The sequence below is a fragment of the Chelonoidis abingdonii genome, chromosome 20 (assembly GCF_003597395.2).
Source record: "Chelonoidis abingdonii isolate Lonesome George chromosome 20, CheloAbing_2.0, whole genome shotgun sequence".
Lineage (NCBI taxonomy): Eukaryota > Metazoa > Chordata > Testudines > Testudinidae > Chelonoidis > Chelonoidis abingdonii.
The window spans coordinates 5,759,732-5,773,961 of record NC_133788.1 but is presented as its reverse complement, the minus strand read 5'-3'; the positions used below and the strand labels follow the sequence as shown (position 1 = coordinate 5,773,961).

General features: G+C 43.6%; 2 protein-coding genes across 2 annotated transcripts in view; one reads left to right on the top strand and one right to left on the bottom strand.

The window, feature by feature from the left end:
- Window positions 1-10,214: 10,214 nt before the first annotated feature.
- ALKBH4 (alkB homolog 4, lysine demethylase) lies at window positions 10,215-14,049 on the bottom strand. The gene is given in 4 exon segments (XM_032778008.2): window positions 10,215-11,994; window positions 12,611-12,808; window positions 13,902-13,997; window positions 13,999-14,049. Coding segments are annotated over 4 exon segments (987 nt in total). The 5' UTR covers window positions 14,017-14,049; the 3' UTR covers window positions 10,215-11,319.
- Window positions 14,049-14,230, top strand: part of LRWD1 (leucine rich repeats and WD repeat domain containing 1) — a 35,817-nt gene continuing 35,635 nt past the window's right edge. The window contains exon 1 of the mRNA XM_032778021.2: window positions 14,049-14,120. The gene's annotated coding sequence lies outside the window, so the exon portion shown is untranslated. The remainder of the gene's footprint in view (window positions 14,121-14,230) is intronic.

Sequence of the window (14,230 nt, the reverse complement as noted above, 5' to 3'; positions counted from 1 at the left end):
GGTCCTGGCCACTGGTCCAGGGGGCTCTGCATTTTAAATGAAGCTTCTTAAACATTTTAAAAACCTTATTTACTTTACATACAACAATAGTTTACTTATATATTATAGACTTGTAGAACGAGATCTTCTGAGAACATTAAAATGTCTGACTGGCCCGCGAAACCTTAAATCAGAGTGAATGAATGAAGACTTGGCACACCACTTCTGAAAGGCTGCCGACCCCTGTTCTATTTAATCCCCTCCCTTTAACCAGTGGCATTTAGGAAATGGGTCAGTGCATGAAGTATCAGATTCCCAGCATGGAGTGTGTGTGAAATAATGAGAGCAGCAAGACGAGAAGGTATCTTGAAATATCTCTCTGACAAGTTCCGGGTAAGCCAACTCTAATCCTTTTTTTTTCATTTTAATTCAGTCATTCCTGGGCAAGCAGCTTAGCACTTGTCTGTTTTTTCATCCATTATTCTTATCCTCATCAACATGGGACATGTTTACACAGGACTAGGGTGACCAGACAGCAAGTGTGAAAAATCGGGACAGGGGGTGGAGGGTAATAAGAGCCTATATTAGAAAAAGCCCCAAATATTGGGACTGTCCCTATAAAATCGGAACATCTGGTCACCCTATACAGGGCTACCTACTCCTTTCCAAATACACAAGATAAGGATCTTATTCCTGTAAGGGGTAGTTTTAAAATTCCTACTAAAGCTCCTAAATGTAATTTCAGTGAGCTTCTATACCAAATGCTAATGCACTTCCTTATACGTAGCACCTCTATCCTAAGGACTCCCAACATGTTTTGAATGTCAAACGGTAATCTCTTCATCCATTATTGAAATGTAGCCTCTATTTGACATTGAACAGGTACACTATGCAAGTTTTAGGATGGAACTTTAATACTGATTGCAGTTGAAATTAGTTTAGGTGGGTAGAGTATAATTACCTGATTTGGAGGTTGGCTAGGACATTAGGGTTGAATTCTGTCCCACCTCACTCCTTTTCTCATCTCACCACAGTAAAAATTAGTATTGACATTTCAAAACCAGATCAGGATCACAGTAATGAAAATCAGAGTTTCAAATGTAGTGGCATGAAATTGTTCACAACCCTAAATGAAGTAGCTAGGTTGACTTAAGTTTTTGGTGTAGATCAGGCCTCAGGCTGTGCCTAACTTTGTTCACTAGAGCAGTGGTTCTCAACCAGGAGTCTGGGTCCCCCTGGGGGGCCGTGAGCAGGTTTGAGGAGGGCTGCCAAGCAGGGCCAGCTTTAGACTTGCTGGGACCCAGGGCAGAAGCTGAAGCCCCAAAACCCCGAGCCCAATCACCCGGGGCTGAAGCTGAAGGCTGAGTAACTTAGCTTCATGGGGCCCCAGGTAGTTGCCCTGCTTGCTACCTCCTAATGCTGGTCCTGCCTTTTATATGCAGAAAAATAGTTGTTGTGGCACAAGTGGGCCATGGAGTTTTATAGCATGTTGGGAGTGGGAGGCCTCAGAATCAAAAAAGGTTGAGAACCCCTGCACTAAAGGCTGTCTCCTGCAGGCCAGTAGGATGATTTGGCCCTCCCTCCAAATCAAATTGTCCTCTGCCATGGCAAATAAAGTCAAAACCGCAACAAGCAAGATTTAGGCCACAGCCCTGCCCTGTGTGTGTGGGTATTAATCCTTCTCCTTGCATCAATAGTCTTTTTACTGCTTGGCTGCAGGGGTCTGTGACAGCTAGGCATTCCTGGACCCTCCCATCAGCTTCTTGCTATGGCTCCTCTGCAGCTCCTGCCCGAAGCGTAGTGGTTCCTTTTCTCTTTCTCCTGTGCCTCTTCGTCTTCCTCTAATGTGTCTTCATCCTCACCGCTCTCACATACAGACTCGCTGATGCGTGTTCCTTAAAGGTTGCATATGGTGTCAGCCACAGCTACAGAAATTGTAGTTGATCCAAAAACGGGTGTTTGGCAGCATGGTGAAACTCAGCCGTTTCCCAAGCAATGTCTGAAGCAGTATGAGCTTGTTTTAATTAGACTTTTGTGAAGGCTTCATGGAGTTGAGGCCTGGCTTGGCCAGCTGTGCGTGTCTGAGCCACTGTGCCAAAAATTCCAGCAGCTGCTGCTTGTCTTCGCATGAACAGGATTTCCAGTAGTGAAGCTTGTAAGTGACTGTCCTGTTTCCTTCCATTACATTCTCAGTTGTCTAAATTTACCAGTTGTTGTCTTCTGTTTGTTGCATTTTTTCCCATGGCCTCTAGTCCCTCCTAGTCCAGATGTCACCCCAGGACCTCCCTATACTGTAGAGCGACAATTTTGTCTTCAGCTTCCATCTGCTTGCTTCATGATTCCCAGGGCCACATTCTGCTTATATCTAGCGCTGTTCAGGCTTTCTCCCTGGCTTCTTCCTGCAGTCTTCTACTGAGCCCCTCGTGGCCTCTGTTCCTCATCCTTTGCCGCAGGGAGCCACCAGTGGTTTTGCTGCAGACCCCTGATGACTGCTCTTCCCCAGGTCGTCTTCTGAGTCTTCTCAGCCAGTTCCTTCTTTGGCTCCCTTTTAGCAGAGAACCATGCAGGTCCTGGCCCAAGCTGTCCCCAATGAGCCTCCCCAACCAGCTGCTGCTCTTATTAGGTCTGTCTCCTCTGCTGAGGGAAGGAAGCTACCTATCTAGGTACTTAAAAGGCCCCTCCTCTTCATAGTGTCGGGGCACCTCTTATTACTTAAAAAGGTGACAGTGATCTCTCTCTTTCTCTCACTGCCAGTAAGTATCAGGCTTAGAGTATTTCAGAAAAGAATGAATTTGAGAACGAGGGCACTATTGTAGGAAAGTCTAGGGAAGAGATGGGTTTTATACTTGGCTCTGAATCCACTGAGGTTAGTGGCTGTTCTGATTTCTTCTGGAAGTGAGTTGCATATTTTTAGTCCAGACCCTGTCTCCCATAGTTACAAACCTACATCTATTGGTCGACAGTATCATTTTCCCTTTAAAACACAGTGGCTGGGAGTTCCTTGTCACAGAGGGAGATATGTGGTCTCAGGGTTTGGGGATCAGTTCTCTGTAGGATTTTGAAAATCAGGACTGTGACTTTGAATTGGACTGTCTTCTTTGGGAAGCCTGTGCAGAAAGCAGTGTGTTGGGGTAAGAACATGAGAACAGCCATACTGAGTCAGACCAAAGGTCCATCTAGTCCAGTATTGTGTCTTCTGACAGTGGCCTGTGCCAGGTGCTTCAGAGAGAATGAACAGAACAAGTGATCCATCCCATTTTGCCCATTCCTAGCTTCTGGCAAACACAGGCTAGGTACACCACCCCTGCCCATCCTGGCTTATAGTAATTGCTGAATCCTCCATGAATTTATCTAGTTCTTTTTTTGAACCCTGGTATATACTTGGCATTCACAACATCTTCTGGCAAAGAGTTCCACAAGTTGACTGTGCGTTGTGTGAAGAAATACTTCCTTTTGTTTGTTTTAAGCCTCCTGTCTATTAACTTCATTTGGAGACCCCTGGTTCTTGTGTTACAAGAAGGAGTAAATAACACTTCCTTATTCACTTTCTCCACACTGGTCATTATTTTCTAGACCTCCTATCGTATCCCCCCTTCATCGTCTCTTTTCCAAGCTGAACAGTCCCAGCCTTCTTAATATCTCCTCATATGGAAGCTGTTCCATATCCCTAATCATTTTTGTTGCCCTTTTCTGAATCTTTTCCAATTCCAATATATCTTTTTTGAGACGGTGGTGGCCATATCAAGGTGTGGGCGTACCGTGGATTTAAATAGAGGCAATATATTTTCTGTCTTCTTATCTATCCCTTTCTTAATGATTTGCAATGTTCTGTTAACTTTTTTGACTGCTGCTGCACGTTAAATGGATGTTTTCAGAGAATTATCCACAATATCTTCAAGATCTTTTTCTGTGCAGAGTTTACTCTGGGAATGGGGTCTTCCTTACTAGATCCAGAGAATTGCAGTAGTCCAGCCTAGATGTCTGGCACTTTGATAGATGGGATTGTAATGCCTCTACTTTCCTCCTCTTGCTAGCATTCCTTCAGCTTTATCCAGATTCAAATTCAGCCAGCTGCTCTTTTTCCTGATGTCGATGTCAGAAAGGCAATCAGAAAGCTTGGAGACTGGTTTTCAGTTGATGGAAGGAAGATGTACAGTTCGGTGTCATCCATGTACTGTTGGTACTTCAGCCTATGCTATCTCACTGGCTTTTCCAAAAGCTTCACACCCATTCAAAGGAATGGGAAAAGAGCTAAGCCTGGTGGGATGCCTGGTATGAGGGGGCTGGAGGCAATTATTCCTGACAATCCATTGGGTTCAGTCTGAGAGGAAAGACCTGAGCCGTTGTAGTACATTTTCCATTCATCCCTGGCTGCTTTTGGAGACTGCATAGGAGGGTTTGATCATGTGCTTCAGAGTGGTTCAGCATACTCACTTAAATCCTGCTTCTTCCAAACAGACCTTGCGATAGCCTGCAGTCACCTTATTTTGGAGGGAACCAGGTGTGGGCAAGAGAATGCCGGGGCTTCAGATCTTTTTAAAGGCCCAGTTCACGCTGTGACAAGAGGTAAATAATGTATTGGATAGAAAGTTGGCCAAAACCGTGAAACAACTGTTTATAAATGGCATCTTGGCTGCTGGACAGAAGTTCCTTGTAAGGTATTATACATCTGGGTGGTAGCTTGAGACTTTTCACTTAAAAGTTATGAGTTGGATATAAGAATGTGCACATTTAAATAGTTGCTGTCTCCAGATAGGAGGGGGAAACAATGCAAGCAGATTTCAAGAATCTGGATCGATCTTAGGGAAATGAAGTTTGCTCTAGATAATAAGAAATAGTAAGTCTAAGGCCAAAGCTGGCTTATGTATGACAGAAGAGTAGTCCAGACCAAAGATTTGGGGATCATAATAGGGAGAAGCTCTTAAAGGTACAGTGGACTTTGTCGTCTTCTCCTCAATTGTTTCTTTGCAAGTACCTGAGACAGTTAGGATTGCTAAGCAGGTTAAGATACGATAAAATGTGCTTTGGCTCTCTCTGATGGGGACCTTTTGGAAAGATTCGCAAAATCTACTTAGTGGTGTCTTATTAAAAGCAGAGTAAAAAGAAAAATTGTGGTTTTAATTTTAAAAAGTGGCCCAGTGCACTCTATTGTGCAAATGTGGGGTTTCTAACCAAACTATTTTTGAACATGGCTACAAAAAAAAAAAATGGCTGGAGTCTGAAACTTCGCTGGGACATAAATCCCCAGAGGATGTGTGCCTTTGTTTTGAGGAGGAAAGAGATGAGACATTGAAAAACTGATTAAGGAAAAAATCACATCTGAGTGTGCTCATGGAGCATCTGCTAAGATTTTAGTAAAGCCTATTGAAACTCCCTCCCTCTTCAACATCACTTAAATTCTCCCTGATAGCGGAGGGCCCAGACAGGGACATCAGCTGGTGCTGGGACTGTAAATGTGTCAATGGAGGATTTTGCTGCAAGGAAAAGGTGAATGGTGCAGGTGCAGAAAATGCCAGATGCTTCAGAGTGTATGAATAGAACAGGGCAATTATCAAGTAATACATCCCCTGTCATCCATTCCCAGCTTCTGGCAATCAGAGGCTTATGGACATTGAGGGTTGCATCCCTGACCATCTCGGCTAACAGCCATTGATGGATCTATCCTCCATGAACTTATCTAATTTTTTTTAGATAATTTCTTTTTTTAACCCAGTTATGCTTTTGGCCTTCACAACATCCCCTGGCAATGAGTTCCACAGGTTGACTGTGCATTGTTTGAAGAACTACTTCCTTTTGTTTGTTTTAAACCTGCTGCCTATTAATTTCATTGGGTGGCCCCTGGTTCTTGTGTTATGTGAAGGGACAAATAACATCCATAACACAAGACTTAAATAAACAAATAATTGTCATTGTGCCTGGAGTGGGTCACAGCTAAAAATGCCAAACTCAGGACAGATTGCCAGAAAATAGGGCAGACACCCCTTTTCCCCTCCCCCCCAAACTGGTGGTATATTCGACCATTAGATTTTACCAAACCAGTAATAAAATCTGCTCCTCGATCATTATACTAATTTTACAAGGGAGCCACAAACAATCCCCTTAGGCATTCCAGCCCCTTATTACCACCCGGACAAACTAGACTTCTGTGATGTAAGGTTATTAAAACGAAAAAACCCACCGCACATTAGGTTCTACCCAGGTCAATGGATGCTCAGGACCTTACACGAGAAACAACTGTGGCCAATCCTTAGTAAATGAACTAAAGATTTATTAACTAAGAGAAGAAATGATTTATTAAAAGGTTAAGACAGGTAAAACATATTACTGTTGGATCAGAGAATGTAGTCCAAAATGTTAGCATGCATGTTAAATCTGCTAGTTTCCTGTAAGTCTCTCTGGGTTGCCCGAGTAGCTTTAAGACCTCAGTCCTTTTGTTTAAAACTTCCCCGGTCAGAATTCACCATCCAGAGATGGGGTAGGAGAGAGGTGGCCAGGAGCCTTTGTTCTCTCCTTTCATATCTTGATCCTTTGTTTGCCGGAAAAACCCTGGCTGTCTCAAGGGGTTGAGCAGTTCCATGGCAGAAGAAGTGCTTTGCCCTCAGTTCCTCATATCAATTTCAAATCTTTGCTTGCCCCTTCCTGCACACATGCCATCTGAGGTGTCTTTACCCTTGTTTACAGCTTCTTTGTCATTCTGAAGAGCTAACCTGTGGGTGTTTCTCAACCTCACAACATGTTTTGAGTTACAAATATATCTCAGCATTTCATAACTTCATATGCAACGATGATACATTCAAACAGGACAATGAGTTTCAGCAAATTATGACTTTTTAAATGATCCCTTACAGGGCACCCTTTGTACAAGATTTATTACAATTTTGCAACAGTGGTGACCATATTAGTGTAAACGGTCACCTTCCCCTTTAGATTGCATCACAATAATAGTAAAAGACAAAGACAAATTATTTGGCAGGAATGGAAAGGCACCAGACCACAGTAATGCAATGTCAAGGTTTTGATCTAGCAAACTTTTGAATATCTTTAAGCACATAAGTACGCCCACTGAACTTGTCTGTACGTACTGGAAGGGTTGGGGCCTAAGGCTGCTCGCTTAAAATCACAGTCAAGATACAGAGTTTTGGAAGGGATAAAAACTCCAGATGCAAGGTTGGAGCCAATCTGATTCTTGGGGATTTGGATGAGACTTGCATGGGGGCAGACCACATCTGCCTACTGTGGGTGCTGGCATCTTCCTTTGAGGCATCTGGTGGAGGTTCTGTCAGAGACAAGATACAGATGGACCTCAATCTGATCCAGTCGAGTAATTCCTATGTTCCTATGATTAAGATGCCTTAAACACAGTGGATGAATTAAAGTGTGGTATGCATTTTACAATAAGCGGTAGTAATATGTGGGAAGGTAGAATGCACACCACCACAGAGTTAGTATGCTTGACTTTGTGACTTTAGCAGTGTATCCTTGAGCTCTGACCCTGCAATTTACAACACACAGATGGAATGTCCGTGTGAAGCCTTATTGATGTCACTAGAGCGCCATGAAAGCACAATAGGCTGCCATGCAATGTAAATTGCAGGACTGGAGCCTAAGCTCCTTGGCCAATATTTTCCAGTATTTCAGGACATCCATCCTCTTCTGTCCCCCTCTCTCTCCTACATCCTGGATTTTAAATTCTCATACCCTCAACATTCCCCATTTCATACCTTCCCTGTCCTCCAAGCTTTGTACCACTGCCACGAGCCCCTCCCCTCCCATTCCTTGCGGCCAGAGAAACAAAGAAACCAGTTCTGTCCCCAAGTGCCAGCACAATCAGGCCAGCCCATTTATTTTCTAATTAACTTCTCACCATCAATCTCCTTTGTGTCCACTTCAAAGTTAATGCTCTAAATCATTTGATAACCATCTCAATATAGCAAACATCTCCATTAATATCTGTACATACAGTTCAAAGCTCACCTTTGCTTTGATTGTAACAACTGATACCGAGAACAAAATGTTGAATAATTTCAGTGACAGGAGAAAACTTTTGAAGTCTGTGGGGCTTTTTCCACCTAGTTCCTGTTCCAGTCTTGCTTTACCTATGCATGGAGTATTTTATGGCATACATATATATCCTAGACTGTATCTAGATGTGTGAATAATAAGAACCCATCCTATGTGAAACTGGGTAAAGATTTTCTAAAGTACAGTGGTCTTTACACTGTCATGCTGTTTAAGACTATATTTTTGAAGGCTAGACTGAGTCATCCAGTGTCCTGCATGGACAAAGAAAATATAATAGGACGTTAGGATGTTGACCTAATTTAATTTGACCAAATATAGTAGGCTCCCCCTTTATAAAATGTACGGGATGCAAGTCAATTTGATAAATTTGATTTTTGAGAAGGAGCCTGTTTTTGGAATGTGTTTACAAGCACTAATCTAGGTTAAGAAAATATACTGCTCTGATAGGAGTTACTGTTGCATTGAACTTGAATAGTTTAAATATATTACATTAACTGCATTAGCAAAGAAGCCCCAAACTCTTCTTAGCAGCTACTAGTTACAGATTAAAAACCTCTTCATACCTTCCACAGATCTCCACAATATTTGATTATCCAGAACAACTATTAATGTCTTTACAATGCTGCCATTCTGCCTTTTCATGCGAGAACGTGCATATGCTTTTCACAAATCAAAACAGAGCCACCATGTGTGTTACCGATGCCATAGCAGCATGAAATGCCAGGTTTACAAGTATTGCATTCAGGAGTTCCTTAAACAGGTGCTCATGTCAATGTTTACCTAGGAAAAGTATGCACTAAGATGCAGCAAGAAGCAGTGACCAAATTAAACTTCAGCCTCTCTAAAATACATAGGATAAAACCCTTTAGTTTATAGTTCAGAATATAACAGCATACATTTTTTAAAGGTTAGTTCATTCTGAGTCTCTAGTCTGTTTTCCTCGGGTCAGGGACTGTCTTCATTTAGATTGTTTCATGGAGAACAGAACTCCATAACAAGAGGATCAATGGTAGTGCATACTTTGGCTCACGCTGTACTATGTGTTTATTGGCTGTGTTTTCAGCCCTGTACAATCTGGTACCTTGAGATTAAAACAACCAGCACATGTAGTATTTTAGCAGTGGAGTGAGAGCACAGAGTGTAAGTTAAATGAAGAATGTTTAATGACTGAAATATAAGGACCAAATGCTAATTTAAATACTCTGTCTACTGTCGCTTAGTAAGCTAACAGCAAACAGGATGATTTAGGACCATGGTTCCAAAGTATTGTTACATATACAACTGTGGTACTCAAGGCTTCTTAACTCACTGAACCATTGTACCGCGCTCCAGGATTCTGCCGCTGCCTTCCTTACAGTCAATTGGACATGCACTGAATTGAGATGGAGTTGGGAGCACTCCAAGACTCATCTTGCGACAGAGCATGCTATGCAACTGAGTAGTAGGACGTAGGTGCTAGCAGTACAAAAGAGGTTAGAATGAACTGGTACGTTTACCAGAAAAAGTTGGGGGGGTCTTTAGCTTAAGAGCACAAGTTACACACAATCCTGCTTTCTGATTGGACCAAAAAGCTTGTAGCCTATGGGAGGGGGGTATTTTTGTTTGGTTTTGTTTTTTTAAATAGACATGTGGCTGTAGTGAACAAGTCTCATGTACATTGCATTTTTACAGTAGTATCGGGCACAAAGAATTTTCCTGCCGAGACAGATTTTCCCTGCAATCACAGTATATTGTTTCCTGCAGAGCGAGGGAATGCTATAAGTGTGTGAAGCAAATGCTTTGCTGTCAGCAAATCTGAATAGCAGCTCATGGTTTCGATGCTTATGCAGGAGTCACGGGTGTGACACGATGTACATTTAATACTTGCTAATCAATGTAAGAATTAATATGTTGCTATTTGTGTATTTGCATTTAAATATTTGACTAAACTGAAACTTGTTCATTTTGTCTGCAACTATGAACAGACCTGTGTTTGTGTATGTAAAACTCAATGTGATTAAAATATCAGATAACTCAATGCTTTTTCTATTTGTGTCAATTGTATTAAAGAAAAAAAAATCACTCACTACAAACAAGTGGCTGAAGCCTAAGACTTACAACATGAAGAAACTAGCTTCTGCCCCAGCTGACTTCTCAAATCTCCTACATGGAGTGACACAAACCTGAGCCTTTGTTGGAAGTTACAGGAAAGGATTCATGCTGTAGTCTGCCTCTTTGCTTATTCTTAAAAACAGACTTTTATTACTGTGAATTAATGGCAGGTCAGAGATTACACATATGCTCAGAAAAGAACACAACCTACTTAGATAGAGTTCAGATACTGAAGATGTCTGAATTGTCTTTGAAAACAGCCCACCGCAAATGTTGCTCCGTCGCTCTGAAATCCCAGAAGATGTAGGTCATACACTTATATATGATTAATTCTCACAACGACCGTTAATATTTTCAGTAAAGGGAAAATTTACTTCAATTAGTTCTGTGCGGATTGTATTATCTATGGGTAGGTACTTATGCTCCTCCCCTGGAGCGCTGGCCTTTAAAGGAACTAGCTGATGCAAACAAGAAGATTATGTCCCTAAGGAACAGTGCAGCTCTAAAAGCAGTGTCTCCGAACTGAGCCTGGACAAGTAAAGTTTGGAATCTGCTCCATTGCTTGGACTGAATTTGAACCAGAAGGTTAGTGACTGGTTCCTAGAATGACAGTGTGAAACATTCTGCCCTATAGGAAGGGACATTTATTTTTCATTCACTATTAGTTTAGGCAGAGCACCTGGATTCTTAAAATAGAGCCCTAAAGAAAAGTCCATGCAGTAAGATGATCCCAAATACTTAAAGAACAAGGCCCTTTTCTGCTTGCAGTAATTTGAAACATCAGAATCAACTTAGATCAATTTACAATAATGTTTAGACTATACAGACTGTCGAATTGAAAGTCACTTACAAACCAAGTTTCCTTCCTGGTTTACACCTTAGCTTCAAGTGATTATTTTAAAGTGGTTTGTTTACTACTTTGCATTTCATTACAGTAAAGACAAAAGTACAGTAGCCAGTTCCTGATTCTCATCCAGCAGCTAATGCTACAATGGCTTTGGGTTTTGATACCCAAGGGAAGGCTTATTTAAAAATAAGCAAGCACCTTGAATCTGCTGCAATGTTATAACATTTCCATGAGATCTAGCTTTTTGTATTTTTTGCATAATTTGGTCAGATAATGGCCCTTAAACAATCTCCAAATAAGACAGTGATAAATTGCAAAAAATCTGAGCTTTAATTTTCAAATATCGAAAACAAGTCATAATTCCGATTTTCTTCCCCTGTTCACACTGGTTTTCCTTGAAATGTCAGGGCTATTTCGAGGAGCTCTTTACCCAGTTTTTCCTGCTTTCCTCCCAAAGTGAATTCTGCAGACAGCTCCCTGAAGGTGACACAGATCCGGCGATGCTCAATGTGCTTGCGGTAAATTGCATGTTTCCACTTATAGCGTGCATCTCCATACAGCACAATCAGTGATCTCCTAGGTAAGAGAATGTCTACAGTAACTTCTTTGTATGGAATAAGTCTTGGGGGAGATGAGTGGTCAATATCCCAACTGTCTAAATTTTCACATGCTGATGTGGGAGTGTGGCTGTTTGGTTTATGGGTCTGACAAGCTTGAAGTGAAGCAGAGTGATTTGATTCCCCGCTTCCTTGACTGAGAGTGGCAAATAACTGGAGACTGTCCTCCGAATCACAAGACATGGACAGCACAGTTTTTGAGAGCAAATTTAAGCTAACCAGTCGCTCCCCCCAAAGCCACCAGTCATCAAAGTGTGGGTCAATGGCAGACCCTCTTTCAGGTAGATAGTCCAGGTTACACTGCTCAACAGGAAAGAAATTCTCTAGCGCAGAATGAGCCTTCATTCGCTGCACAATCTCCTGGCTAAAACTGGGCAAGCCAATGAAACCATCAACTTTCAGCTTCTTTTTCTTGAAGTTCACTTTGGGCCCATAGTCCTGTTGAAAAGGAAAACCACATGATGATGATTAAAAATCTGGGGCATGCTTTTCTAGGGAGGCACTATCTTCTGGACAAACTGAGGAGCCCTGGGTCTCTTGGGTTCTATTCCCATCTTTACCAGTGATTTGCTGGTGCAAGTCACGTTCTGATTATATGACTTTCATGGGGTCATATTATACTCTTTTAGTAAGTTTTCCTGTTTATGGACACTGAGAGAGTGCACATTCAAATACTATCATGTGTGATTCATTATAACTATTATATGCACTCTTGAGAGAACATAAGAACGGCCATATTGGGTCAAACCAAAGGTCCATCTAGCCCAGTATCCTCTCTTCCAACAGTGGCCGATGCCCGGTGCCCCTGAGGGAATGAACAGAACAGGTAATCATCGAGTGATCCATCCCCTGTCGCCCATTCCCAGCTTCTGGCAAACAGAGGCTTAGGGACACCACCCCTGCCCATCCTGGCTAATTCCAAATACAATTATGGTTTTATTTAAAAAAGAATCAATTTAATGAAAATATTAAACCTAAAATATGATTTTTTGTTAACTGAAGAAATCTCCTTCCCCAGAGGGAGTTAGAAATAAGCATATTTCTGGAATCGGACCTGCTTCCTTCGGCCAGACTGTGATAGTTTCCAGTCATCTTGATCCATCAGCTGAACCATCTGAGATTCCTCATCTGGGTTTATAAACTCCTCCAGCAAGAACACTCCTGGAAATGGAAATGCCCAGCCAGCAAACTCTGAGCATTCATTTCCTACTGCTAAACCTGCTGCTGGACAATAAGTGAAGTTACCCTGTTTCTGCGGAAATAAAAAAGGACACAGCAAGATAAGACACTGCCATGATATCTGTTACAGCATTGCAACAGGTAAGCTATGCATAAGACTGTTACAGAGTTAAACAGTTACACTGTTTGTCTTCATTGAAATGTCGCCCTCTTTTTGTAGCTGCATCTTTGCAATGCAGGTTAATAGACACTGTATTTCTTTAACAATGACCTCTCTAGTACAAGCCATCACTGGAGGAAAAATAACAAGCTGTGCATTCTTAAAACACTATGTATATTTGAGGGATGATTGCCCCTCTCCCATCCCTCAGTGCTCCAGGTTGCAACCAACTTCACTGGGGCAAAGAGTGCTGGACTCCCTGCAAAACCAGAGGCACCTCTACCAATGCTGCTGGTTAGAGTAACAGAATCCTATGCTTTAAAAATGGACCCACTGTCGGGTGCACTAGCCCCAGGACTACCCCAATTACTATTTTGTGACTTTCCTGCCTCTAGGTGAAATGGGAGCAATTGACTGTGGATGGGGTGTGGGCTGGACAACCGGGGTGCTCCAATTGCATGACTAACACGTCCTTTGATGCGTTTGCCACAGGCCTAATCTAAACAGGAAGTGATCCAGATCTGTCTTGACAGTGCCCTATTCAAAGTCGAAGCAACATCTACTGCCCTGGCTAGAGGGGATGCCCTCTGAAGCTCATTAGCATCACTCCTAATCAGGTAGAGATCAATGTCATGCTCCCCAAGCCAGGCCGTTGCCTGAAGCTATCACCAGTACCATGCCCTGGAAATGCCAAGGGCAGGGGCTGTCCTTGTGGGGTTTCCTCCACCTGGCAGGAGCAGGGGAGGGCACTTGAATGGAAGCAGCTGATGTAACAGATACCCCCCATCCCCCCGCCTTAGCCGCTCCCTCTAACGAAGGAAGTATGGGGGGTGGGGAATGCAAAACCATTCCAGGTGGGGAGAGGCAGACTACAGCCCCCTCTGCTGCTCTCTGTCCCCCGGGGGCAGCAAGGGGGCACTGGGCAATCCCTGTGCCTGTCCGCACCGCCCCTAACCCCCCCGTTCTACCCTTACCCCAACCCACCAGTGTCCCCTCCCCCGGCTACCTGCGGGGGCGGAGCGGCCGGCGCGGGCCCCTGGCAGAGCAGGCAGCGGCGGATCCCCTTGCAGCCGCAGGCGGGCCCCGCGCCCCCACCCTGCACCGCCTCCCCGCGCCTCCATCCCGCGGGCAAGGCTCGCCCCGGGCTCCGATCGCCGCCACCGCTCCGCGCTCCGGGCTCCCGAGCGGCGCAGGGCCAGCGCGCCGCACGCGGCCCCGGCGGCAGGTGAGTGATGGCGGGGGTGGGAGGGAGACCCGCGCGGGGGAGGGACACCGGGCTCCCCAGCCTGGCTCCGACAGCCCAGAGCTGACCAGGCCCGCCCCCTAACGGCGGAA